This window comes from Rattus rattus, chromosome 13 (genome assembly GCF_011064425.1).
Source record: "Rattus rattus isolate New Zealand chromosome 13, Rrattus_CSIRO_v1, whole genome shotgun sequence".
Taxonomy (NCBI): domain Eukaryota; kingdom Metazoa; phylum Chordata; class Mammalia; order Rodentia; family Muridae; genus Rattus; species Rattus rattus.
Window position 1 is genome coordinate 9818090 of NC_046166.1, and position 27342 is coordinate 9845431.

Genomic DNA, 27342 nt, shown 5'->3' on the forward strand with positions numbered 1-27342 from the left:
TCTTGTAGCTCTATTCTAACATTAATAAGAGGGAAGGTTGTGATTCTAAATGACTTTCATGGGCATACAGACATAAAAAGGAAAGTGATCTCCCTTACAGTTTGGGTGGCTTGAATTCCTTTTGAATGCAGTCGTGTGGCACTGTCTCTCCACCCCGTGCCCCCCTCTGCCACTCTAGGTAGTTGATGAAGAAGGGTGAAGGCACAGGAAGAGCCCCCCCACACTCTGAACCTTGACACACTGGCAAAGCTCTGGCCAGAGAACGGCATAAATGACATCCGGTGAGTGATGTCACAAAGGATTCCACAGCCTCAAGCTCCTCACTGCAGACACTGTCTCCTCAAGCTCTGGGCCTCTACGAAGGAAGCCATGTCACTAGTGCTGTGAAGAGGCCCAAGTCACAGGGAGAGACCACCGGTTAGGACTTTATGACCATTCCAGTTGAGCCACGCTGACGTTCCTCAGCTCTGGTGCCACAGCGGACGGAGAAGACGCTTCCGAACGATTCCACTCTTTCCTAGTCCTGGGGTTTTCCAGGTTTCCCTTTCCAAGGGGGGACCTCCCCACTCCACCTTCACTGAGGATCTGACTCACTTAACCTGAGATCACAATAAAATGGTTGTGTTAAGTCATCAAGGTTGGGCAGCCTGTCACATGACAGTGGATGAATGGACTACTCCCACCCACAGGGGACCCTGACCGTCATACACAACCTTCCTGTCTTTCTGAAGTCAGACATTGCCTGTTGCTTTCAGGACCCACATTTAGCCCCCCACCTTCCACACACCCACCCCTTGGGGCTTTGGCCTCTTCACCCACAGACTGGTGAGCTCAGTTACCTAAGTTAGCAAATATATGGGTTCCTTGAGGTGGTCCCTAAGGGTGCCCTATGAAGGGCTGCGATGTGGAAAAGGAGTCCTCATCTAAAACTTCTGCAGAGGTCCTGTGACTGTCTCTTGGCACTGTCACCATGAAGGCACTGAGCACAGGGGCAGGTCACAAAGTCACCATGTCAACCTTCCTGTCCCATCATAACCCTACAGTGTTTTGTCCCAAGGTGGGGGAAGGACTTCTCAGGTAGTTGAGGGAAGGACACCCCAGAGCAGCTGCCTCCCCGGTCCCTGTGCCCTGAGTACGCCAGATTGAGTACTACCTGGTGGTAGGTTAGAGGCAGTAATCCTTGCCCCTAAGTTCAGGCAGAGGTGGTGGAGAAAGATTCCACGTGACCTTCCACAGCATCCCAAGAGCTAGCAAAGTCCCAGGGACAGTCAAGAACGTGAGGACCCACCGTCCCTGCATGGCTTGCTTCGCACTCGTTCTGCTCCTACTCCTGTCGCTTCCTCCCACTTTTAAAACTGGGAGCCTCCGATACCATGGTCCTGGCTGGAAACTATTGCACCGCCTGGGCAAGGGCTTCAGAAATCCTTACCAAGAGCATATGAGGCAAAACGTGCCCCAGGACCAATCGGGAGATGATTGTAAGAGTTCTTTCGACCTCTACCTTATCCTGGACAAGTGAGTTGCCTTACTGTCCCTAGGTAGCCCCCGGGGCATCAGTGGTAGGTCATACTCTGCAGACAGCAGACAGACAAGGTCATTGTGATCAGACCTCAGGAAGTAGGCTTCTGTCAATGACTTATTTCCTGAATGCAGGGAGACCAGCAGTCCTTTCGGATGGCTCTGTCCCCACTGCTTTGACTCTGATCAGTAGCCCCTCGGGCCCAGGGGCTACTGGGAAGTACCTTTTCCCTCCTGTGAACTACCCTCAGAGTGACTTTACAGAGGTCACCCCTGACACTGGGTCACTCTCCCAGCCTTGCTGTCCTGAGTGGGCTTTGTTTATGGCCATGAGGGTTCAGCTTCTTACTCCTAACTCTAGAAGAACCCTAGGATGATCCTCCTTTTCCTCAGTGTGGTAGACAAACTTGGCTGGTCTTTAGACCCTTCCTAGCTGTCAAGGGAGGGAATGGAGACTTGACCTGAACCTCAGAGGGCCTCAGAGCTTCTGTCACTGCCCCTGACTTTAGCCATTTGACCCGTCTGTATTTTTCTCTCATTTTTATGCTCGTGAGACGTGCATTTTTCCTATCATGTCATTGCTTGTTAGCTTCCACCCCTATCAATTCCCTTCTCAGCTAATCTCCCTTTCCACGTTCACGTCTGTGTGTTTGTTTCCTAATGACCCAGTGAGTCCTTCTTGGGACCTCATAGTCACAGTAAATGAAACTATTTAGCTATCTGCTGTTCACTACTGGCCCTGAGGAGAATCACCTTCCCTGATGGTCCACCATGGTCTGCAGCAGGAACAAGGGGGCAAGTTGCTTAAAAAAAAAAAAACCTGATAAAAGACTAAAAGACTAGGGGAGGGGGCTGGCTGACACTACCCTCCCTACCTGACAAAGCTGTGTCACACCTTGACATATGTCTCCTTTGTCTTCAGGTCAGGCAGTGTGGCCAAGAACTGGATCTACATTTATTCATTCGCAGAGGGTTTGGTGAAGAAATTCACAAAGTATGGCTTCTTCCGACTGTAGTCTTCTCTGGGCTTGGAGGGAGTGTCTCTCTGACAGAGAGCCTATCTCAGATTTGATGGACATGAGATCCCCTCATAGAGCATAGATCCAGGATGGTGTGCTAACAGAGTCAGAGGAGTGGATTGGGGAGCTTGCTAGGGAAAGACAAAGGAAAAGGGAGACACTCTCAGACAAAAGTTTCAGGGTCTTCGAGAAATCATGCTGTGAACTGAGTCCTCAAGGCTGGAAAGTGAACAGGGCCGGATGCAACATTACTGACCATGAGTCTTATCAGACACAACTTAAGAGAGGTGCCCAGGCTCACAGGTTCAGAGGGTGTCAGTCCATCCTTCACAGGCAACAGGCATGGCAAGAGAAGCATGTGGCCAAGGCTATTCCCACCATGGCACACCACGAAGAAAGTAAGCGGCAGGTACAGGGACCAGGCTGCAACTATTAATGGTCTACACTTGATGACCTTCTTCAAGCAGGTAGAAACCATCTAAGTAGTCAGTCTACAGCCACCTGAAACAGTGTCACCAGATGGAGGACAAACGGGCAAAGCATGAGACTGTAAGGGATGTTTCCAATTCAAACTATAGTTAGCTTCAATAAGTGGGTGATCCCTTAGGCTAGGGAGTCAAGGTAACTCAGAAAAGGCTAGGAGAAGAGGACCGTGGGTAGCTTGGAGACAAAGCCATAGTAGACCTCCTGCTAAGCCAAGGAGATATGAGCCACAGTGAGAGAGAGGAAGGGGAGGGGCGGTGTATATGTGAAGGGTTTCTCAGAGAGAGAGGAGAGAGAGAGAGAGAGAGAGAGAGAGAGAGAGAGAGAGAGAGAAAATCTTGAGTTGGAGGGTAAAGAAAGGTGTCTGTGGTAGTTTGAATATGCTTGACCCAGAGAATGGCACTATTAAGAGGTGTGTCTTGTTGGAGTAGGTGTGGAGCTGGGGGCGTGGGCTTAAGACCCTTGCCCTAACTGTCTGGAAGTCAGTCTTCCCACTAGCAGCCTTCAGATGAAGATATAGAACTCTCAGCTCTGCCTGCCTGGATGCTGCCATGCTCTCACCTTGATGATAGTGGACCGAACCTCTAAACCTGTAAGCCAGCCCCAATTAAATGTTGTCCTTCTAAGAGTTGCCTTGGTCACGGTGTCTGTTCACAGCAGTAAACCCCCAGCAAAGACAGTGGCTACAAATGCAAAGAATTTGATATCAGGGTTCAGAGACGAGGATACCCCCCACTGGCGAGTGTGGGAACCTCTTTGCCTATTCAGATGTAAGTGTATGTACATGTGAAAGAGAAAGGTAGAAGGAAGAGAGAGAGAGAGAGAGAGAGAGAGAGAGAGAGAGAGAGAGAGAGAGAGAGAGAGCATGGGATGGATCAGGTTATCCTGACACTCTTCTGTGGACCTGTATATCTCCATGGGCTTTAGGATCCTTTGCCAATTTTACCTTAATGTCCTCAGTGCAAACGAGATGGGGTGGGAGCAGGGACTTGGTGCCTGTCTGCTCGCTGACAGGTTGGTGATCTTGTGTTGGCTTCTCAGTGGTTTATGCTTTTGTCCCCAGCCCTAACATGCGACTCTCCATCATTACCTACTCAACAGAGGCTGACGTTGTCCTGCCACTCACCTCAGACAGGTAGGTGCTGCTCTGAATCCTGAGGCTAGTCTAGTGGCCAGGATACAGGGATCTTGAGGAAACTGAAGGTTTGTAGAGACCTCTGGGGTCTCCTAGCATTGCCCTTGCTAGGGGGCTCATGTGCCCTAATGACTTCCAGCCCTAGTTTACTAGCACCCTTGAGCCTGTACTTAAGCAGAATGGACCTGATGCTTCTAGAAGTTCTCCACTTCTGAATCTTACCTACGCCCTGCCTATAATAACAGATGGGACCCAGGGAGCTGGTGAGGTATGTATGTTAGTGCCTTTAGAAACAACAGCCTGTGTGCAGCCTGCTGGGAACAAGCAGTTCTCTGCTTAGAAAAGTGGAGCAGGGAAACAGCTGGAAAATCCTGAGGGAAGCAGTGGAGTACGGGGAGGACGCATTGGGCCCCTGTGATCATACGTAAGGAAGCCTCACGATGGGTCATGAGTCACCTGTGCTGAATCACCATACAGGAAGGTATGAGAGTGGGTAGCCACAAAGAGAGGTGCGTTCAGCTGTGCTTGGAATCCCAGAGGCATGAAGCTGGGGCTTTTGACTGACTGGGAGGGAAGGTTAACTTTGGGTGCTCTTCCAGAGACCTCATCCAGGGTTAGAGAAATGGAAAGAGGTATGGGACATTTAGGATTGGGGTGTCTGGGCGTGTGAAAAACCTCTGTCCTCTGTCCTAGAGAAAATGCAGAAGCAGGGAGTGAGGTAGACCAGCCAGCCACAGAGAAAAGACAAGAGTCTCTAAATTTATGGACATAGCGCCCAGGTCCATCTGGGAGGCGGGGCAGGAAGAGACTGGCTCTCAAGGGTCCAGGCAAGGCCTGGTATAGTGTACTCTTGTGGCTTGGTTTTAGGAAGACTTGATTAGATTCGAGTGGCAGAAAGAATTCCTGAGGGGTGACTCTGGCAGGGAGCAGAGTGCCAGTGGGGCCTGGGAGAGGCTGGGCAGGGCAAAGGGTTGGGCTGGGCTGAGGGGAGGAATTGAGTCTGGGCTGGGTGGAGGGTTGGGATAGGCATTGTAAGACAGTTGACTAGACCAGGCAGAAGGATAGATTCTAGGGCCAGGCAGAGGGGTAGGTGCTGAGATGAGAGAAGGCAGGGGTAGGGCAAAGAGAAGGAGCTGGGCCAGGCTGTACAAGGGGGAGAACTGGGCTAGGCTGTTCTGGCAAACAGAGGAGGACAGAACTGGAGTTGGAAACCCCTGGTTTGACCACCATTGGGCATGCTGAACGTTATCATCTCCTTTCATAGTGGGGTATGCCTGAGCCAGGCATGGGGCTCTCAGAACTCAACCCGTAATAAGTCCTCTCTGTTCCCCAAGGGAAGCCACCTTTGAGTCTATCGTGGATCACCTTGCTATGCCTGCTTAGCCTTCTCACGCTGGATTATCCTGAACCTCAGACCCCTTGCCACTGTCAATCGCCCCCACACCACAAGATTCTATTTCTATTTCTCTCTAGAAATGAAATCCGCAAGAGCCTTCTCCTGCTTAAGAACACAGAGCCTCAAGGACTCACGCACATGCAGAAAGGACTTTTAAAGGTACAGACACCTACAGCTGGCTCAGGATAGAGTACCACTGGGGTCATTTCGCTATGTCACCACTGGTTTCTCTTGTTGTTTTGTCTTTTGTGTTTGTTTGTTTGTTTGTTTCCATTTTTTGCCAGGCAAACGAACAGATCCAAAAATCCGCCACAAGAGGTGAGCAGTCTGCACCTTCAGCGAAGCAGAGCCCACAGAGCTGAGCCCCCTACTGTGGTCTGTGTGCAGATCTTGGACCTCTTCAGGTCTGACTCTTGAAGCCAGTGCTCCTCTCCCTGCACAGCAGACCCCTCTGAACACAGCACCCTACTTGGGATGCTTCTGAGATGACCGGAAGCTGCATGGGGTCACCTGTAGGCTTTGTTCTCCCTGGTCCTTGGCCTACAGATGCTGGTGAATAGAAACAAGAAAGCACAAGGGACGAGCAGACTGAGGACCCTGTGCATAGAAGCCAGGGCTTGGTTTCTCTCTTGCTCTCAAGTCTTCTCTTCTACCTCTTACTTTGTCAACTTCCTAAGCCCATGAATCAAAGATGCCCAGTCAAGACCTATGTCCCTGTGGACCACAGGCCTTAGTACATGTCTGGAATGTGTAGAGTCCAGTGGGGAAATTGATGAGATGCCATTGAGTCCCCTGCCTAAGGCTTTCTGACTTGTGGTCTTGCGGTGAGGAAGAAGGTAGATATGCATAGTTAATATAGCGAAAGTCACATGTTATTATGCTGAGGGTCATCACATAAGGTCCACACACTGAATTCCTAACATCGGTCCTATGCCTATCTCCCCACGGCTGCTCACCTGTGTGGTTATATCTTAGCTGAAGGTCAGGTCCAGTCTCTAACAGAAGTCTCTGATTTGAGGGTTAGGATCCTGGAGGAGACTCTCCAGTCACAGGGCAGACCAAGGTGGCATATCTCTCCAGATGTGCCGATGTGCATTGCTCTTGGTCCCTGATTATCTACTCTCCAATGGGTGTCATGGGGCTCTAGGACTGTGTCTGGCTGTCTTGGATGAGTGATGTCACTGCATTCTGGTTATCAGCTGCAGCCGTGCAGGGTGTGGTAGGATCCTGACTCAGGTAGTTTTTATGTGACTAAAAGGCATTGTTTTTACTGTACTCACTACAGGTCCTGACTCGCTGGGCTTCCTGTTCCTAATAAGTTGTTCCCAAGGATGTGCCTAAAGCTGGCCCCAGACTCCACCTGTCTTACTAGGGCATTCTTAGCAAGGAAGGCCTTCTTTGCTCCCCTACCTGCCTGGAGAGAAGCTAGGCTTAAGGCTCAATAACCAGACTGCCCTTAGGACAGAGGTTCCATAGCAAGGGGAGGAGAGGCCAGGTCTGCTGGTAGGGTTCCAAACTCTGGCTCCTAATCTGTAGACCAGGTAGTAAAGAAAGCCTTCCCTTCACTGTGAGACCAAGGACTGAGGAACAACCAACGTTACCACAGAGGACGGTGCTGAATCTGCAGCCTCGCCCCCTAAGCACTCCCTAGAGTCTTTCCCACCCAGCCCCATGTACTTAACTTCTGGTTTCTTCTGTAGGCCACAGGGCAGTCAGCGTGATTGTTGCTCTAACTGATGGGCTATTGCTGCTAAAGCCATATCTTGACACTATGGAAGAGGTGAGTCCAGTCCACAGGTACCGGCTCTGCCTCTGCTATTTGGGGATTTATTTTCAGCACCTTCCTTCTTTTTTAGGCCAAAAAATCCCGGAAATTGGGAGCGATCATCTATACCGTGGGTGTTTTTATGTACAGCAAACAGCAGGTACTTCAGACCAAGTGACCAAGGGCAGTGCCCCTGAATAGCCTATCAGAGCAAGATTGCAAAGGCATCCGTTCTCACAATACCAAGAGGGTGGACTGTTCACCCACCCAAGGGCCAGAATTAAGTAAGCCAAACCCTTATGCCGAGTGGGCCGGAGGAGACTTTCCCATTCCTTAACTCAGGGCTTTAAATGAAAGCCACTGAGTGCCCTCACATCGCCATGGCCCCAGTTCCTGTCACGGGTTCTGGGAACCTGTTACATCATACTTCTCATTCCTGGCTCTGAGGTTCAAAGAAATTGTTTTTCCTATCCTAGTTGGTGAATATTGCAAACAACCCAAATAATAATTTTGGGGTCGACGGAGGCTTTGCTGCCCTGGATAGTGTCATTGACCCAGTGAGTATGTGGCATGTGGAAGACTGTGGAAGTACTGTCTGCATTCCCTGAGGTCTACTATCCAGCTCATCCCCGCTTCTCTCCCTCCCTCCCTCCCTCCCTCCCTCTCTCTCTCAGCTTGCGTCCAAGTCCTGTGCTGAAGTAGTAGCCAGGCAGCCTACCTACATGTGTGTGAAAGGTAAGGGCGGAGAGGTGGTGGGCAAATGGAGTCCCTGAAAAGCTTTGTGCACAACCACATACATGTACAAGGTTTGCATGGGGTGCACAACTTGTGTGCGACGCTTCCATGATGTGTGTGGCAGACATGGCCTGTGTGTTTTGACAATGAATATCGATCATCAACTTGACAAAGTCTAAAATTACCTAGAAAGCAAACCTCTTAGAGTGATCACGAACAAGTTTCTAGACTGGGTTCTCTGAAGTGGGAAAAGCCTCTCTAAATAGAGGCAGCCTAATTCAACAGCTGAGTAATTTAAAAAAAAAAAAAAAAAGCGAGCTGTGCACCAACATCCATCTCTCTGTTCCTCATGACTATGGAGTAAAATAACCAAATGCCTCAAGTTCCTGTCAACATGACTTCTTCCCGAACATGATGAACTGAACTCTTAAAACTGCGAACTAAAATAAGCCCTTCCTTTTGCCTTTATTTTGTCTGGCAACAAGAAAAGTAATAGAGAACACTGGTTTCAGGAGTAAGATTGTTACAAAATTGTGTCATTCTTAAGCCTTTGAAAATAGTTGGCAGGAAAGAAAAAACACACAAAGGTTTGGAACTTTGAGACAGAAAAGCCCGAGAATGCTCTAAGCAAAGCTTAATAGGTTGTTCTAACAGAAGTTTGGAAAATCAGTATGCCAAGGGAAACACTGACAGTTGGAAGCCTTTAAGGAGCCTATCAGGAACCTGGGTAGAGCAAGAAATGTGGCTATATATGTCCTGAGCGCTTGAGTGAGCTGTGTTCAAACTTCACGGACCAATTTATTACAGAAGAAATCTCAAGATGTAAAATAGCACACAGGCTGTGTCACTGTAATTTCTCTCCAGGTCTAGATGAAGAATGGAGCAAAAGGGATATGGAAAAATGTGCTATTTGACAAGAGAAAGGAAGGAATTTTAAGGTTGTAAAAATGCTAGTACTGAGAAAGCACCTGTAATTGTTTAAAGTCCTTAGTGATGTTAAAGAGAAATCCAACCAGAACTAGGACAATAGGAAAGGACTCTGAGGGCAAGATGACCCCAACACCAACACCACCTATACACTGGTCTACCTTTTGAAATGAAATTTTTATAAAAAAAATAAAATAAAATAAAATAAAGCCTGAACTCAGAAGGGTTACCAGTTCAAAAAGAACTTTCTAGGAAAATATTTTCTCAGATTCAGCGACCAAGATATGGAGATGCCACTACAGCTTTGTCCCAAAGAGGCCCAACTTCATCCCGAGCTGACAGCAGGACTAGACAGTATCATTTATGTGGTACTGGTCTTGTGGACACACAAGATGCAAGATCGAGGAGATAATGGAGTCTTTTGAGAGCTCCTTAGGCCACCCAACTTGTAGCAAGATCAGAGTACCAGAGAGAAGAGACCCTAACAGACCATTGTTGAAAGCTGTGCAAAGTTGCAATGGAGACCCCAGCACGTTAGAGATGCTAGAACCATGAAGAATGCTGCAGGAATATTGTGGAGCTGGCCAAAGAGGTGCTGCGTGTGCTGAGGGAGTCAGAGGCTGCCTGCAAAAGGCGGGGCTACCCAAGCCCTTTGCACCCTATGGTTCCAGTAGGAGCTGGCACCTGCTGGATCTCCATGATGGCTTATACCCTTGAACTGGGAGTCAAAGGAACCCCGTCTTTCCTAAGTTGCTTGTTTGAGATACTTTGTTACAGTGATGAGAAAGTAATCGATACATGTATACTTGAGGGTGGGCTGTGCACATGCTCTTTCTATGTGGAAATGTGTGCGCGTAGGAAATTTGGATTGTGTGTGTATGTGATGTGTTGGTGACAGGGATGGTATGCATGTATATGATGGATAGATGTATATGGGTGGTATTTGTTATACAGTGTGAATATGGGAAGTTGAGTTGGCGTCATCTGTGTTAAGTATATGCCCTGTGTGTGCTGTGTATGTCTTGTAGGTGGATAAAGAAAGGAGATGACTGTCCCTAGGTATGATGGAGGAGAACGTTTATTGTAGATAAAAGGGAGACCATAGTCAGAGGCAGGGACATCTGGGAGAGCCCAAAGCGAACATGCCCAGACTGAGCTGAGCTATGTGAGGGAAGAGGAGAGGAATGGACCAAGAGGCCAGGAAAGGTAAAGGAGTAGAGAAAGGGCCATGTAACCCAAATGGCTGGATTATATAGGGAAGGGCATCTGGGGGGAGGGCAGCTAGCCTCTGGGCTGGAGAAGTTTAGGGTAAGGGGCAGAGTGTGTGGGCCATATCCTGTCTGAGGGATGCTGGGAGAACCCTGAGGTCAGATCCACTTTGATGTTACATAGGCACCTCAGCCTTTTGTCCTGGGTTTGAGACCTGACAGTAGGTAGAAAATCTAAATGCAATACTTTGTGGTAAGGCTTATATGTGTGCAATGTGTCTTGGGAGAGTATTATGGGAAGGGGGATACATGTGTGGTTTAATGTGGGGAAGTGAGTATCTGTGCTATAGGCGATGTTTGCGGACTGCCTGACAGAGATGTCTTGTGTGTGGTAAGTGAGCTTTTGTGTATTATGTGAGCAGTGTGTAAATGTGTAACATATGTGATATGATAGGACTCTGGGAGGGCTGTGGAGGGAACGGCTCCAATAGGCATGGGAGGAGAAAACCTGATATGTAATTGTGCTTTGTATGTTGGTGTGGGGTTCTGAGGTGCGATGTGTTATGGTGTGGAGGGTAGATAATGCATATGTACCACATGGTGTGTTTATATGACATGTGCTACATGTGTGAGTTTTAATGTGGCATGTGGCATCTAGTATATATGTATGGGATTAATGGTACGCATTTATGTTGTCTGATATATCGGAGCAGCCTATGTGATATCTGTGGTATTTTTACAACTGTGAGTATGGAGTAAATCGAGTGTGTTGCTTTGTGTAGGGCATAGAATGTGTCCATGTGTGAGTATATGTGTGGGAGTAAAGAACTTGGTGTGTGTGTGTGTGTGTGTGTGTGTGTGTGTTACACATGATATATATGATGAAGCATGGTGTTTGTGTGTTTATATTTTATGGTTACATATTCCATAGGCAGCATGCATGCATGTGTAGTTTATAATATGTATTATAGTTAGTGTGTGTGTGGTACACAGTACATACAGTATTGCATTATCTATGTGTGTGTATGAAGGTGTGTGTGTGTATGTGGGGAATGAGCACGTATGGAATGACTAGGCTTTAGGTATAGTATCATGTGCACATGGAAGGAACATGCTGAGATAGCACTGGGATGCATGTGCAGTTCCCGCCTATTTATCTCAAAACTAAAGGTGTCATTATAAGGCTGGGAAGAAGGTATTTTTAAAACTCTCAAGGAACCCCTTACAAAGTGGTATTGAGCCACCAGTACATCCAGCTCACCTTGACTTTGCTAGAAAGAACAAGAGAGCAGCAGAGGTAGAAATATCTGTGGAAAAGTGGGGGGTCGTGTCTGCAGGTGACAATGAACCATTGAGCGTAGCAGGCATCCGTGTGGCTCCTGGAAACATCCATGCCTCACCAAGATAGCCACAAAGAAAGCCGTGCTTATTTCACCCAGCATTGTCACGGCCAACACCTGACCGCCAGGACCAGAACTGACAAGGATGGCCTCTGTCCATCACAAGGTCCCTGCATCACTGTGACACTTTCCTTAGAGTCTCCATCATACTGTGGCATTGGTTAGTGAGTTTCTGAAGGAAAGATGTCTCTCTTTGTCAGCACCTGCGCGTAGACTTGTCCCGTACAGGTAGCTGGAACCTGTACCCTGCAGAAGAAGGAGACAGAGGAAGCCTTGAGCCTCTTTCTCCCACTGTGAACAACTAGGTCTTCCTCTGCCTGCCAGCTCTGGCAGCGACGTCCTGACCTCCATAGCCTTCAGTGGGAGCCCACGGCTCCAGGCTTGAGAAGACAGGACTGTGCTCACACTGAGCTGTGCTCCCCTCAGCACCTATGTGAGGCAAAGTGCCACCATGTATGTGGTAGCAGCAGTGTGTTCTCCGGTGCACAGAAATAAGCAGGGGCAGTGTGGTAGCAGGAGTAGCATCTAGAGGCTTAAAGACGTTGCAGGCAGAAACTTGTCCTGATATTTGCATCCTAGTCATTGGTCTGGGCTACTCTTGCTTCTCCCCAAGTTGTAGAAGAGCCTGAGGACGGCTGTGCTGAGGGATGAAGGGAGAGTGCTTCTGCATTAAGAACAAAAGCAAAAAACACCCAGTTGTGCAGCCCACCTGCTTCTCTCTGTCTTGGAGCACACAGGCCTTGGTGTCTGGACAACTGTGACAAATCCCAGGTAAAAAACATCAATTGTCACTCTTCCCTTGCTGCGGCTGAACCAAGGTGACAAAGTGCCTCCAGGCATCAGCTTAGCCACTGACCTGTTAAACTGTGGGCCGTCTTGTGCAAAACTGCCATGTAAGAATACCTGTCAACCATCCAAGTACTAACCAGGCCTGTCACCCACACGAAAACCTACAGAATCAACTAACCTGGACTCACAGAGACTGAACTGCCAACCAGGACGCATGCATGGGACAAACCTAGGCCTCCCACATACATCTTACATTGGGCAGCTGGATCTTTAGGTACTCCTAAAGCAGGAGCAGGGGCTGTCGGTGACTCTGCTGCCTGCCTTTGGATCCCTTTCCCCTAACTGGACTGCCTTAGCTACAATAGGAGAAGGTGAGCCAGGTCTTACTACAACTTGATATGCCAAGGCTGGTTGATATCCATGGGAGGCCTCCCTTCTTCTGAAGAGAAATGGAGAAGGAATAGATGGGGCAGGGGGAAGGACCGGGAGGAGAGGAAGGATAGGAAAATGCAGTTGGGAGTTTAATTAGTTAAAAACAATCACAAAATCAAACTTTTAAATTGTACCTACTGTGGAAGAAGAAGGAGGAGGAGGAGAAAGGAGAGAAGGAGGAGGAGGAGGAGGAGGAGAGAGAAGGGAGAAGGAGGAAGGAAGGAAGAAGAAGGAAGAAGAAGAAGAAGAAGAAGAAGGAAGAGGAAGAAGAAGAAGAAGAAGAAGAAGAAGAAGAAGAAGAAGAAGAAGAAGAAGAAGAAGAAGAAGAAGGAAGAGGAGGAGGAGGAGGAGGAGAGGAGGAGGAGGAGGAGGAGGAGGAGAAGGAAGAGGAGGAGGAGGAGGAGGAGGAGGAGGAGGAGGAGGAGGAGGAGGTGGCCTGTCACTTCCTTCCAGGGAAGCCCAAGGCTGCCTGTACCCCAAATGAAGCAGAATTTGCTGTTTGCTTGAAATGACATCAAAGTCAACCTGTGTGCTATGGAGCTTGAGGAGGAGCCTTGATCAACTACCCTGAGGCATCTGAAATGCATGGCGAACAGGAATGAGTGAGACCAGGGCCCCTGGACAGCTATGCAAGCAAATGAGAAAATGGTAGAGGGATCCTGCCCAACTGTCCTCTCTGTGTCCTTTCTACATTGGAGTCAGTGTCAGGGAGCTGCTCCTCTGATGTCAGAAGATCTTGCTAAGCCCCAGAGTAACAGGGAAGACGAGGGAGTGAGGATGAAGAAGAAGGTGCTGGCCTCTGGCCCTGTATCTGAGGTGGCCCAGCTCCTGTGAGGGACTCTCAGGTGGGTCAGGGACTGGATCTATTCTCTATGTCCCTGTCCTTGCTCCTGAGGAATCTCAGGAAAGAACTGATATTCTTCCTTCTCAGTGGTACCACAGGTATCAGGGAGCTAGCCCCTCCCCAGTGCAAAGAAGGCCCTAGCTGCGCTACAGTGCCCATGTTGATTAAGGAGTGCATGAGGTCTCAGAGCAGGGAGGGAGGTTTCGGCTGAGTGGGTCTAGCTTGGGACACGCTGGGACTCTCTCATGGACTTTGAACTTGTTGGGTCAGGGATCACAGCAAGCATCCTTTCCTGCCCCCGGCTACGTTAGCACGGAGGCTCAGTGACGTCAGATGAGGATTTACCTCCTCCACAAGATGATGGTTCAGACACTGATGCTGTCTCCTAAGGATACCTGAGCGTTCCATCTTCAGGGTAGCCCTCCATGAAAGGTGAGACCAGAGAGAACATGGCGTGTGCTCTCCCTTGCCCCAACGAGTATGTGTTGTTCTTGCAGACGCTTATCAAGTAAACATTAGCGGACATGAGTTTGACAGCATAAGCAACGTGAAGCAGGTTACTTGTAGATTCACGTTCAGTGACTCCAAAGTCGTCGGTAAGTCGCCCCTTGGGACCCCTGGGGTACACTGTTCCCACACGGCACCATTTCTCTAAGTCAGCCAAGCTTTCTGCTTTCCTGACCACGCCCAATGGATGCTGGAGAGCTAAAGGCAGCACGTGGACGAGGACTAATCACCTTGCCTGGCCATTGTCTCCCTTTATTCAAACATGGGAAAAAAGAAACCCTTCAGCTCCCAAAGGCATCGGGAGGCTGGCATGACACTGGCCTATCCCCCCTGCAGCATCCATTTAGCCAGAACCTGGAGTCCACAGGTAGAACAGAGCAGCAGCCCCTGACTGTCTAGAAGGTGCTGAAAAGGCCTTTCTAAGAAGGCCAGAATTACAGAGAGAGAAACCAGGGATTGAGAAATTGGAAGCCTAGCCAATGGGGTATACAGCTCGGCTGTTGGCTTTTTCCCCCCAGCTCAGTGGACCAGGAAGTTAATGTGTCTCAAAGAGAGAGTCTTCTGTCACAGTTAAAAATGCCTCTCAGGCTTCCAAAGTGGGGAAAGAAAAATATCTATTCCCATTTGAGCCTTCTCCAGCTCAGTAAACAAGTATCCACCGACTTCCTAGGTCTAACCTCGGATGTCACTCTTGATGTTTTCATCCTCTCCCTGGACCCAGCTTGCCAGCAGGTCATTGTTACCTCCATGCCCAAGCTGTACCTGGAGCCTTCCTAGCCCCTGACAGACCTATCGCACTGGCAGCTAAAGCACAGGTTTCTCCCCAGGGCCCACAACCCCTCACTCACTCCCTTCCGCAGCCCAGTATTCCGGCCTTGGGACCTCACCATTTGCCTTTCACTTCTCCCACCCTCAGATCATAGCCTGGCCACTCCTAGCCCAAATAGCAGCAGCTCAGTCAGAATCGGTTTCAGTCGATGTGGTACACCAAACACAAGCACCGTGTCTCGTGCCTTGCTCTTGAGACACCCATCTTAGTAGTTCACAACCCGCAGAGGCTAGCCCCCTAACACTCTCATCACTGGGCGTCTTTAATTAAATTCCAGGCAAGGCATCATTTCGTAGGTAAATACTTCTGTTTCTTTAAATAAGATGTCATCTTCCTAAAAGAAGGGGCAAGTCACCTGAGCGTCCGCAGCATGCCCCGCCCACCACTCTCTCTGCTCAAAGCACTCTGCCTTTTATGTGGTCCCGCATTTCTAGTTTTGCTCTCCTCCTCTCAATCCCCAACAGGATCCAAGAACCCTAGCTACACGTGGGAGTGCTGATGGCAGTCCTCAGCCAGGGTCGGCTCTCAGGCAGGGCTGATGGTGGAGAAAGGACAGTCATATTGATACTCCTGTGTTATTTTCACTCAGATGAAACTCCCAGCGATGTGAATGAAAACAGTATAACCTGTCCCGGACCAAGCATACAACACGAGGGAGAGTAAGTGCCCCTGGCTGAGGCCTTAAGGGAGTCCAGTGGCCAGCGTTTATCAGAGTAAGGAAGTGTCCTTTGCTGGAGGCCTTAGTGGGGAGTTTAGTGGTTTGTGTTTGCGAGCTTGTGGAGAGTCTGGGGTGCCCCCTGTGCTGTAGAACACCTGCCTTCCATACGTGGGTTCCATTTCCGTTCCATAGGCCCCGTTAGTGACTCTGGTAGTATTCAGGCTCTGCTGAGGGCAGGATGCAGAGCACAGTGTGTTGGAGGGTTCAAACCTGCATCTGAATATCTCCCTGATTCTTCAGCTCCTGGCCACTATGGCTATACGACATGCAGACCTCTTATGATGTCCCAGTACGCAACTGTCGCCATCGTGGCAGAGATTGACTCTTAATGCTTTGGGGAACAGTTTCTCCCTCTCTCGAGGAGCCCCCCCCCCGCACTAGAATTTTGGCATCGTTACAGATTTGAACAAACTGAATCTCTGGGGCCCTTCCCATCATCCAATCTCTTTTCTGTGCATTAGGGACATTTCTCTTCAAGTCAGTCTGAACGGTGGCACCTCCTTCATTGGGAAGAAAGTCATTATAACCAATACCAACTGCTGGAGCCCTAGGGTAAGCTCCCAAAGATGATGCAGGTCCACGTGGAGATGAAAAGATAATCTAAAAGGAGTGGTGGTGGGGGGAACCCAAAAGCAGCAGCGACGACTGTGTGATGCAGTCTGCTGCAGTTTCTAGAAGAGCCACCTGGAACAAGTATACGTCTCTCTGCCAGAGACTGTGTAGGACGTGTAGGGTACACAGCACCTGCACACAGATGTTCCAGGCCCAAGAATGCAGTGTTTCCACCAGCAATAGCCGAAGATAAGTCAGGGGATCAGATCCCCAGCAAATCCACTCAGGCCTCACCTCCACCCCAACCTTCTCCATGACCCCTGTCACTTACAGTGTCCTCACTCCCTGTATCCCCTCTCCCTGGCTGCCCCTCCCTGGGCTTACTACCACCAGCAGGGCATCCTCTCCCACTGTGGGGGGAGGGAGGGTGATGTCAGTTCAGCCAGGGTCCCTGAAGAGGAAAATGCTGTCCTTCAAGTACTACCTCGCCAGTTCCACGTCTGTCTTCCAAGCGCCTGAGTCCAGCTCTGTGTGGTGGGAGGAGGAAGGAGGGGGAGGAGGGAGGAGGGAGGAGGGAGGAGGGAGGAGGGAGGAGGGAGGTGGGAGGTGGGAGGAGGGAGGAGTATGCCCAGGAGAAGGAGCTTTGTGTCCACTTGTTGACTATTCTTGAGTTCCTCTCAAGTTTCATGGGGAGATGTTAGCTTCTCGTGCAGAGCTGGGAGACACAGAGATCTCGATGCCTTGGAAGGTGGACCCACATCTCCTGGCCCTACCTCTTTATTAGCTCAACTGCCTGGCCCTTTCCCAGGGATCTGATCACCTGCAGCCTAGTATACTGTGGCCAAGGCCACAGCGAGAACCACCATCCTCAGGCCATAAAGATCTCGGGTTCAGATCTCTCAGATTCTGAGCTGGAGACAGAGGAAAGGAAGACTGCCCTCTCCCCCCTTAGTCTAGGCAAGCTAGGTGAAGAGAGCATGTGTACAAATAGGAAGCAAGGGGTGGGCACAGGGAAAGAAGTCACTGGTGCTATCAGCCACAGGGAGGTACAGCCAAAGACACAATCATCGAGCCACGGATAAAAGACCCAGACCAAGTCAGCACCACTTCCAAGCAGAAAGCACAAAGCCGCCCTGCGTTCAAATGGTCCTGGCTGCTATTCCTGCCAGCCTTGCTGGTGACCCTGCTCTTACTGTGCTGCACCTGGAGGTTTTGCATAAAGGTAAGCCTCTGCCGCCCCAACCTACCCCCTGTCCTGGCACGTACACGCATGCCCTCCCTCCAAGGAACAGTGCCATATGCCATACTATGATTCAACCTGCTGGCAAGCTCCCATCTGTCCCACCGTCCCCACATCATCCAGGGGAGGCACAAACTCTTAATATTAAATACCCAAACTCTAGACCAGCCTGCATTCTCAGAAGCCTCCGGCTTAGCTGACACAGAAATTCAGTCTGGGATGCTTGGCCTGGAAGCTAAGGTTGGCTCCAGAAAGAGGCCATCCCAGCACCCTTAGACCAGGACAATCAAGGATCAGCTACACATCCACAGGGTGTGGACCAAATCTCATAGGTGCCTGTGTGTGTCAAGGTGCCTGTGTGTGTCAGGACAGGACCCCTCACGCAGGGCCAGTGACCCCATGTGCAGAGTGATACCTATCAGGCAATATTAGGAACTCCTAGGGCAGACCTACCCTTAATGCCAGCTCCATTCCTGACCCCCATATATCATGAACACCTCCACACTGGACTGCAGGAGTAGGGAGACAAAGCAAAGCCACTATCACCCACCCAGGGACTTCAGTCAGTGTTCAGGATTGATTGATTGGTGCCAGTCACCGAGAGATGGGACCAGGGCTTGGCTAAAGCAGAACAGGATCCAAGGGTGACACTCTCTAGCATCCTGAGGACAGGGTGAGGAAAGACAGAGGAGACGGTGACCTAGGATGGAAGGAACCCTCCAGAGAGCCAGAGAAGGGACAGGATAGTGGCCCTGGAGACAGTGTGCAGCACAGAGCTGTCAGGACCCATCTCCTCCCAGGGTCACAGTGAACAGAGAAACTGAGGACTAAGCTAGAGAGAAGGTGAGGAGGTTGCAGGAGGGATTGGGGGGGGCTGAAAGACCGAGTTTCCACCAAGGAAAAGGATGAGATGAGCCCTGCCTCAGTTGGGGCTGGCACAGGTGTACAGCATTTCAGCCATCGGCCTCTCCAGGGACCACACCTTGGTTCAGATCCCTCGTACCAGACATGGATGTAGTTGCCTTGGATCAGGTAGAGTCTAAAGGACGTAGCACCACAGGCACTGGGCACCCACCCAGGCATGCACTCCCAGCCCATGTCCCTGCTCCAAGCCAGGGAGGAGCTCCTCTGTCTTCAGGGCCAAGGCAGAGTCCACTCCAGCTCACCTCTGTCTGTTTCATGTTCCAGCCTAAGGAGAAGCCACCATTACCTCCCCAACAGTCAGAGAAGGTGAGTTAGGGGGCAGGGGCTGACACTGTATCCTGACTTTCAAGAGGTGTCATGAAGGCTGAGCCCAGGCTATCTCACTACTTTGTGGGTGAATAGGGGGGACGCAGATCAAAGATTATATGGGAAAGCTATGGGATTCAAAATAATGTTACCCAGACAACACCACTGCCAGGCTCAACATTTGCCCAGGGTTTTGGTAGCACAATCATCACACTGGCAAACCGCTCCAGCATATGCAGTCATCTGTTACTAAACTGTTAGCTTTCAGTGGATCCCGTAGGACTCTATGTAGAAGACAGAGGTCAAGAATGGGTTCTTAGTACAGGGAAGGCATGTGTCAGATCCAGGTCTCCATCTCCAGGCTCAGAGGCCCTTCGCTTCTTTTATACTTGTCTTCGTCATCTGCTGGAAGGGCCAAGGGCTTCCCTAAGAGCAGCCTAGATGACCCAGGGCTGGGGAAGATAGGGATATCCTAACTGACCTGGAGCTGTGAGGGATGTCCCCTTTGAACACAGGGACCATATGCTGTGCCTTCTTCGGGGTGAGGGCCAGAAGAGGTAATGAAAGGTGGGGCAGACAGAACCTACTCCTGAGCCTTGCTGGGGTTGGAACAGATTTTCCGTCTATGTGAGACAGTGTTAGCTGCAGGGTAGCCTAGGAAGGCCAGAGCCAGAGCGAGGAGATGGTCACTGGACATCACCTACCCTCTGCACAACCTCCAGCCTAGGCTTCTGCCAGCAAGAGTGGCCTCAGGAGAACCAAGAACACTGAAGTGGATGTTGGCACTTCGGGAAACTTAATGTCTACAAACCATAAGGGGTTTGATTATTCGTCTCATGATGGATCTCCCCAGAAGGGAGGCCTTCCATTCACCGCACAACCTTAGCTGACTGACCCCACCCTGCAGATGTTCTGCAATAAGACACAGACCAGTTCTTTTCAATTCTAGGAGCCAGAAGAAGAGAGCCCTCCTCCTACATCACCTCCTGCTCCTGATCCTGTCCCTGCTCCTTCTACTTCTGCTCCTTCTCCAGCCCCGTTGCCTGTCAACACAAACCCTACTGTGATCGTGGCCTGCTGTGGCTGTGGAAACAGAGGGGTGCAGGTGACTGGGGGATGGACAGGCTGTGACCCTCTAGGCTTGGCTGGGGAGGGCAGGCACAGCCAATCTTCACAACAAATGTCTGAGTGTGGGAGGGATATAGGACATGTATTGCTTTATGTCTGCAGACACCTGTATCCCTGTTTCTCTCCAGTAACTAGAGGAGAGCACACACAGAGGGCTCCACAATCACTTGTCCCCCTCTTTTGCAGTGTCTAGTTCTAGACATGGCCACTGTGCCACATCTTGCCAGTCTCTAGTTCCCATGTCATTGATTCGGCCCCAACAATGTCTTTGATGCCACCCTTAGTCTGAGAATGAAGGAGTCTAGATGGATTGGGTATATCGTGCAAGATCAGGTACAATAAAAGCAGAAAAGACCAGTCCTGAGCTACCCTCTATCCGTGAAAACTGGTCAAAGGTCAGTGGCCCTGGCCAGCCTAGATCAAGGCTTCTCATATGCAAGTAAAGGAGTCAAACAACCATTTATAGGAAGCCTCCCTCCTAGGAGGTCCAGGCCACCCCAAGAAAGAGGGAAGGCACATAGCAGTCCCAGACCCCAATATGTAGCCCCTACAAGGATCGAGAGAAAGGAGAAAGAGCCCTGCTTCCCTCCTGGCCTTGTAGTCTTCCTATCTTCTCTGTCTCTGTCTGTGGTGAGCCCATGGCTTTCTCCTGAGAGCCCTGTCTGCCCACCCCTGCCTGTGAGCTACAGAGAAACCAATGTGGGTCTCCTCAGAGGAAAATGGCCACTGCCAGTGACTTGCCCGACTTTCTCTATAGTGCCCAAGGGGTCTACAAGGCTGAAGCCATGAGGTTCTCTACAGTTAGGCCTGAGTTGTTCTGGCCTCTCCCCCTTCCCTTACAGGGCCTGGCACATGGTTCCTGATCCTCACTGAGACATGGGCCTCTGGCCTACTCGACTAATATGGCACAAGTTACGACTTGTTTCCTTTTCCCAAGCCTTCACGAAACACATAGCTCCCTCTGCTTGCCACCACACACCCCTGGAGCTTCTGAACTTCTCCAAAGCCAGCATCTGACACATCCTACCACCCCAAACACTGTCTTGTCCCCATTTGTCCTGAATTCTCTGTGTTCTACAGTGACCACTCCAGACACCCAAGTCTCTCTTGGGAGAGGATGTGTTTTGCGTTCTTGGGACTGTGTTGACAGAGTTCTAGGTAATTGGACCCAATGTCCCTTGGGGGCATCTCCCATGACATCCTGCTTGCTCATGGTCACATCTGCTTCTCAGGAAAACCTGGACACATGCTGTAACTACTTCCACCCAAGCTGCCACCAGATGCCATTGGTATGGTGTCATCCCAAAGCACAGGTAAGCCAGACAGAGGAAAGCCCTAAGGCACAGAATGACCCCTTTTAAGTTTTATGCTTTTGCAGTTTAATGTGAGCTGCGTATTGGGTGTTAGCCGGGATTTCTAGGTCCCTTCAGGGAGGCAGTGTGACATAAGTTAAGTGGAACCTGAAGTTCCCTGTAGAGTACAAAGTTAAGTGTCAGCTGGGACCTGTAGTTCTTCAAAGCACGATGGAAGCTGTCACCTACTATACCCATGACTAGGACAAATAAAGGTGTCAGCTGGGGACTGTTAGGGCAAGGACTCAGCAAGGCATCGGGACCTAAAGCTTCCTGCAGGACAGGCAGCCCATAGCACCAGGCTGACACGTGTAGACCACTAGCCCAGCTTTTGGCAAGCTCGGCCAGCTCCCTGACTGAAGACAGTCTGGGAAGTTTCACCTGGCTGGTTTTCTGCCTATGCAAGGGAGAACCACCTAAGTGGGAACCCATGTAAGAGCAGGGCCTTGAGCCCAGCCGAGCAGCAAGGAGTTGGAGTGGCACCCAGGGTTCCGCTACAGGGCATGCCACTCTTCCTGAAGGCCCCTCCAGGCAGAGCCTCACCCAGACCCTCTTTCTGTCAGGCAACAAAAGCAATAGGGATAAGTCTCTGGGTGGGACTGAGGGTGCCTCTCCTTCCCTCAGGGGAAGGCTGTATCTAAGCTCCTCTTCCTGGCTGGGATAGGCACACACACACATGAAGACTTGGCAGGATCTCAGGGAGTTACTAAACCTGCACAGTGAGAATCTGACCTTGAATTTAGAGAGACTGCTTCCTAGAATGTCATCTAGTTGCTTCTTTGTTCTGGTTAATTTGCATGCTTTTGTACCTCAACAAATCGTTAACCTAAGAAACTCTTTAGAAGTTTTAAGTTTAGCGCAAGTCTGGGCATTTTTATAGAAGACATAAGTAGTTTTGTTCACCCCTGCTGGAGCTGCTTGGAGCCTGGACCACATTTCATCCTCGCAAATGCCTCAGAGAAACTATAACTTCCAGTTAGATAGACCTGTTCTAAGGACTTCCCACAAGCTAATGGTTAACCGAACCAACAATTGTGTTGTTGGAAGAAAACTAGAGACCCTGCAGAATCAAGAAACCTTTCCACAGTCACGGTCAGGAACCAACCAGGCCAGCACCCTCCTGCATGGCTCCAGGATTCTTATTGTGTGTGTGCCACCTTCTCTGTCCTGCTCTCTTCAGAGTTGGGGAAACTGAGGCACTGGTATTTAGTTTGGGGCTCAGCGTGGCAAGGTCACTGAGGGGTACAGCCATTACAGACCCTGTCCCAGGTCTTGTAGTGTCAGAGTGATGAACAGAAACATTTGGACACTGCACCTTATAGTACAAACCATTGATATATGCAAAGTATTTATTAATATTCATATTGCGTGGGCCTTAAAGTAATCACTTAATGCCCAACATTTAGGATGTTCTTTGTTTTTGAAGTTCGGAAATAAGATAGGAGAGAGTCCAATTATTACAGACCTATGTAAACAAACCAAGTGGAAATAAGAATTTCTTAACCATGAAGGAGAAGCGAAATAATTAGGCCTGTACAGCCAAGAGTGAGTCCATCACAAACAAGCAATCATGGGGTCCTTTGAGGTCTTTGTCGACATGTCGTAAGTTCACAGAAACCAGAAAGACAGTTGGGATGATACTAAAAATAGCTTGTAGAAAACCTTTCATAGTCCTAAGGCAGATGCCAGATTCTTTAAACACTCGTGTCAAAGGGGACTTGACTGCTTCCAGCTTAATCAACAGTCAGAGAAATTCTCTGAAAATCCTGATTTACTCGTGAGTTCCGGGCCCCTGTAATGAGGATCCCACGTCCCCTAGCAAGCTGTGTACATATAAAGAAAAAGGGGAAACTTTAGAGGCGAGATCAGAAGGTTCACACAAATTACTTTGGAGCAGTAAACTTTGGTCCCAATGAATCATAAAAGAATATTAAAGGGTCTAGAGGACAGTCAGCAATGGCACCAGCTCACCTTTGAACAGACTATTAATCTGTAGGTGTCCTTGAAGACATACTTTTGTGAAAGGAATTTAAAAAGCAATGTATCTTTAGGCCTCTGGGTTGCCACGGAGTTGGTGTGAATGTACAGCCATTGATGGTGTCTCTATGGTGGTCATTGGTCCTTGTGGCCCTAGCAGTGTTTTGTGGTAGCTTTTCCACATGAATGAAATTTCCACCTTCGTAAACACTCAGATCTCCCTCTTATAACTTTGGTTCATACTAAGACTTGACGTAAGCAACCCCATGTTGATTATGATTTGATTTGATTCAAAGGAGCATCCACAAGGCTGGCCCTGCCAGTCGGGTCTTGATGGGTCCTGACTTCACTGCCTTAAGTCAGGTAACTTCAGCCTTCTGGCCCAATTCCAGTGACATCTCTGTGCTTTTCTTTTCTTTTCTTTTTTTTTTTTTTTTTGTCCTTCCTCCAGGGAGGCTATCCCAGCTTCGCTGTCGTGAAACCCAACTGCTCACAGGCCTCCTGCAGTCAAAAGTTCTGCCTTTGCTCCAGTCGGGATTGTTTTCACGTCGCAGAACCATCTTACCCTACAAGGATTGTCCTTCAACCCAAAGAGGAGTATCTCAATGGCACACGGTCACGCTACAGCTCAAAGATCCGCTTTCAAACCAGCCAAGAAAGTCCCCCGGCTGCACAGTCTATGTACTCAAAGATGTGCCCACCTCCCAAACAGGAGTGCTACACTTTCAAGTCCCCACAGCCCCCACGCCACAGGTATACCAAGTCTCTCTCCAGGATGTTACCTCTGCTCTCTCCCTATACCCGACAATCTGTAGACTCCTTTAGTCACACCTATCCTTACCCCCCAATCTCTAAAGGACCAAAATTCTAAGTTTAAGAGGCTTTTGTCTATTGCATTGGACACACGTATCAGGTCTTACTTAGATCTTAGTGAGAAAGCTCTGGTGTGTTGCTGGTCAGAGAGCCCCACGCCTAGGGAGATGCTCACAATCTGAGGTAAGCTCCCTGGTCCCACTTCCTGCCAGTGTGTTTTCATCCCTCTGCAAAGGCTGAGACAAGCCTGGTCTTTCACAAAGGTCCTTGTGGCACAGCCCTTCCTGCTGTCTAAAGACTCTCCTGAATCCCTCTCCCTAAGTTCTTTCAAAGTCAAGAAGAGTTCAAGTTTTCATCTGGATTGCACACTCCTGGTTTCTGTTTCTTAGATTCTTGAATTTTGAATGTTTTCTGGGAGGAAATAAAACCTCTTCTGGAAGCAAGACTCCTCTTTCTAGATATGTCATGTGCTTCCCCATGCCCGTGAGAGCCTCTGAGCTTGACTGGATCAGGCAAACCTCACCTGTGTGTCCTTTAAATCAGGCTTCAACAGGCCACAGTGTTCAGGCAGCCAGCACGCGTACACCATGGCTGTGTGATCACACAGGGACCAGATATACCAGGGTGAGGGCCTAACAAGGGGCCGCAGGATCTTCTGAAGACTCTGCAGAAAGGTCATGACACAGGTTATCAGTTGCACCAAATCTTGATAGTTAATGAAATGGCAGCCTTCTACACTCCCCATTATACCCAGACAGTGTACTTGAATTTCTCTAAGGCAAATACAGGCAGAAGTATGCCACACCCTGACTTGTAAGTGGTATGGATTGAATCTGTGGATAATTATGTGTATCAACACCACCACCACCAACCAACACTACCACCACCACCACAACACCACCACCACCACCACCACTACCACCACCACCACCACTACCACCACCACCACCACCACCACCACCACCACCACCACCACCACCACCACCACCATCACCACCACCACCCCATGCTTCCAAAATGAAAGCTACGCTGGATACCTGATGCTGTGTCAGGGGTTTTACGTGGGCTTTTTCTCTTCATTGTAAAACTGACCTTCAAAGCATCCACTCAAGGGGTTTCTGTTCCTTATCTCTATCCCAACCTCCCTATCTTGTCCTGCCCTTAACTGTCCCAGCTTGGGCTACATAGCTTTTACCTGGATGGGATCTAAGCCTCTCTCACCCTACCAGTCCCTTCCTGTTTCTGGCAGCTGTTTTCTACTGTCCATCAAACATCTCCTATGGGAGGAGCAAGGGCAAATTGGAACAGAGGTTACTGATGGCAAGGTATGAACTCGGATACCCTACCCATCTCCTATTGCCAAAGACATGCACTGCAGCAAGACCGTGACAGGTACGGTCGGAGCACATCAATCTGGCTTAGGTCTTAGTGACCAGACCTTCTGACTGCAGTCCAGGACTCTATTACTATCCTGTGGGGCCTTGCCCTTAGCAATCAGAGGCTGGTCACTTTTTTTTAAAGATTGATTGATTGATTATTGATTGATTGATTGATTGATTGATTATGTATAAAGTATTCTGCACACATGCCAGAAGAGGGCACCAAATCTCATTATAGATGATTATGAGCCATCAGGTGGTTGCTGAGAATTGAACAGTGGAAGAGCGGCCAGGCCTCTTAGCCTCTCAGCCTGAGGCTGGTCACTTCTGGTGAGACAGCTAGAACATCCACAGGGGATACGTGGCCTTGATTTATAGGATGCCCTTCCTCAAGGCTTCTCCTTGTCCCCAGGGTAGAGGATTCTTCCTGGGCTGTATTGTTCAGAACTTCCTTCTTATTTCTTTTCATAATCTCTCATCCTGGACCCTGTTTGGGCTCCTTGAAGCCGGGAGAGTGCCTCACACCTCTAGCAGTGACCGTGTGGTGTCCCTGTACAGGCTCACACGCACAGCAAGCACACCCTCACACTGCACAGGAACCCCTGTTCACACAAAGCAGAGGCCGTGGTGCCCTTGCCCCATCTCTTTGTCTCTGCACCAGGACTGGCCCAGGATGTAGAAGTCTGGGTGGCAAATAAACCAATCCCTCGAAAGCCCCCTCTCCCCTCCTCCCTCTCTCTCTCTGCCTCTCTCTCTCCCTCTCTCTCTGCCTCCTTCATTCCTATTTTCTTCCATCCCTTTAGTCCCACCCCTCATCCTGCTCTGCCGTTCACATCCCACGCCTGTGAGAAACGATCTGTTGCTCACGTTTATTGGATGGGATTCCCCAGAGAAGCAGAAATGGATCGGCGTGGGGTGTAGAAGAAAGCACTCGCGCTAATACACCCGGCTCATAAAGTTAGCAAGAGAGGGAAGTCCTGCGTGTCCTGGGGAGGAGACAGAGAACAGCAAGCCCAGCCAGTTTCCTGTGTCCGATGCCCCTAGAATACTTGAGTGTAGGTCCCTGTCGAGAGCTCCAGAGCTCTGAGCAGTGCATTCCTATTACTCGTAAGCTATACCGTGTATGGTAGTTTGTTTTCGTGGCTGGGTTGACCAGACCCAGTGAAAGCCATGGACCTGGGGTGACCTCCCTCCATCTTGCAGCACTGGTGCTTCTAAAAGGTGACTGTGCCTCTGAATAATGGGGTTGTAAGGGGGAGGGAAAGCAGGCAGATGTTGGGGGTTATAGAGAAGTCACTAACATTGCAACAAATACCATGGGGTAGCTAAATATGACCAGGCCCAGACACCCAGCCCCGCTACAGCTACCCGAACTGAAATATCCACACAGGTTGGACACTGGGTGACATGACGGTAGCCATGGGATGGCTGGCTGGTGCCTTCTTACCCCTAAGACTTTTTTACAGCCCTCTGGAGGAGGAGGGTCCCTGGTTGAAAAGTATCCACAACTGTAAAGAACTCTAATCCTTCCTTGAATCTCTTAGGTAAAACTGAAAGCTTGCTGTCACTCCCCAGGCCACATCAGAATGCAACCCCCAGCCCACAGGGGTGCACCCCCCAGCCCGCAGTGCATATCCCCCTTGTCAGCTGGTGTCCCCAAAGTCCTCTTCATCATGGTGAGGAACGGGACCCAGCAGGGTCCCCATGGGTGACGGCCACGACACATCCTTCTTTCCTGTCCTCTCCTGCCCACCTTTCAGGACATCCCTAGGAAGCTGAGAACTGTACCGGCAGAAAAGAGGCCATCACCATGTACTCGCCACGCATAGCCCCCCCATGGCAGACCTGCCTCAGGCCTCTGTCCTACAAACAGGGTCTCGTACACGTGCTAGGGCTGAGCCCAGGCAGTGGGGAGACGCTCCCACCTTCAAGAACCAGGGGCTTGTGTGTGGACTCACCTCACAGA

The 27342-nt window shown here is 49.9% G+C and overlaps 1 protein-coding gene across 1 annotated transcript; it reads left to right on the forward strand.

The window, feature by feature from the left end:
- The first annotated feature begins 1009 nt into the window (after positions 1–1009).
- Positions 1010–24055, forward strand: Antxrl (ANTXR like). The gene is made up of 18 exons (XM_032919363.1): positions 1010–1077; positions 1237–1515; positions 2441–2512; positions 4084–4155; positions 5629–5710; positions 5836–5869; positions 7252–7331; positions 7408–7476; positions 7793–7873; positions 7991–8051; positions 14149–14247; positions 15577–15646; positions 16167–16257; positions 17375–17479; positions 18686–18727; positions 19677–19832; positions 21088–21168; positions 23636–24055. Exons 1-18 carry the CDS (start codon positions 1010–1012, stop codon positions 24053–24055), a joined length of 1962 nt encoding a protein of 653 aa, XP_032775254.1.
- Positions 24056–27342: the final 3287 nt, after the last annotated feature.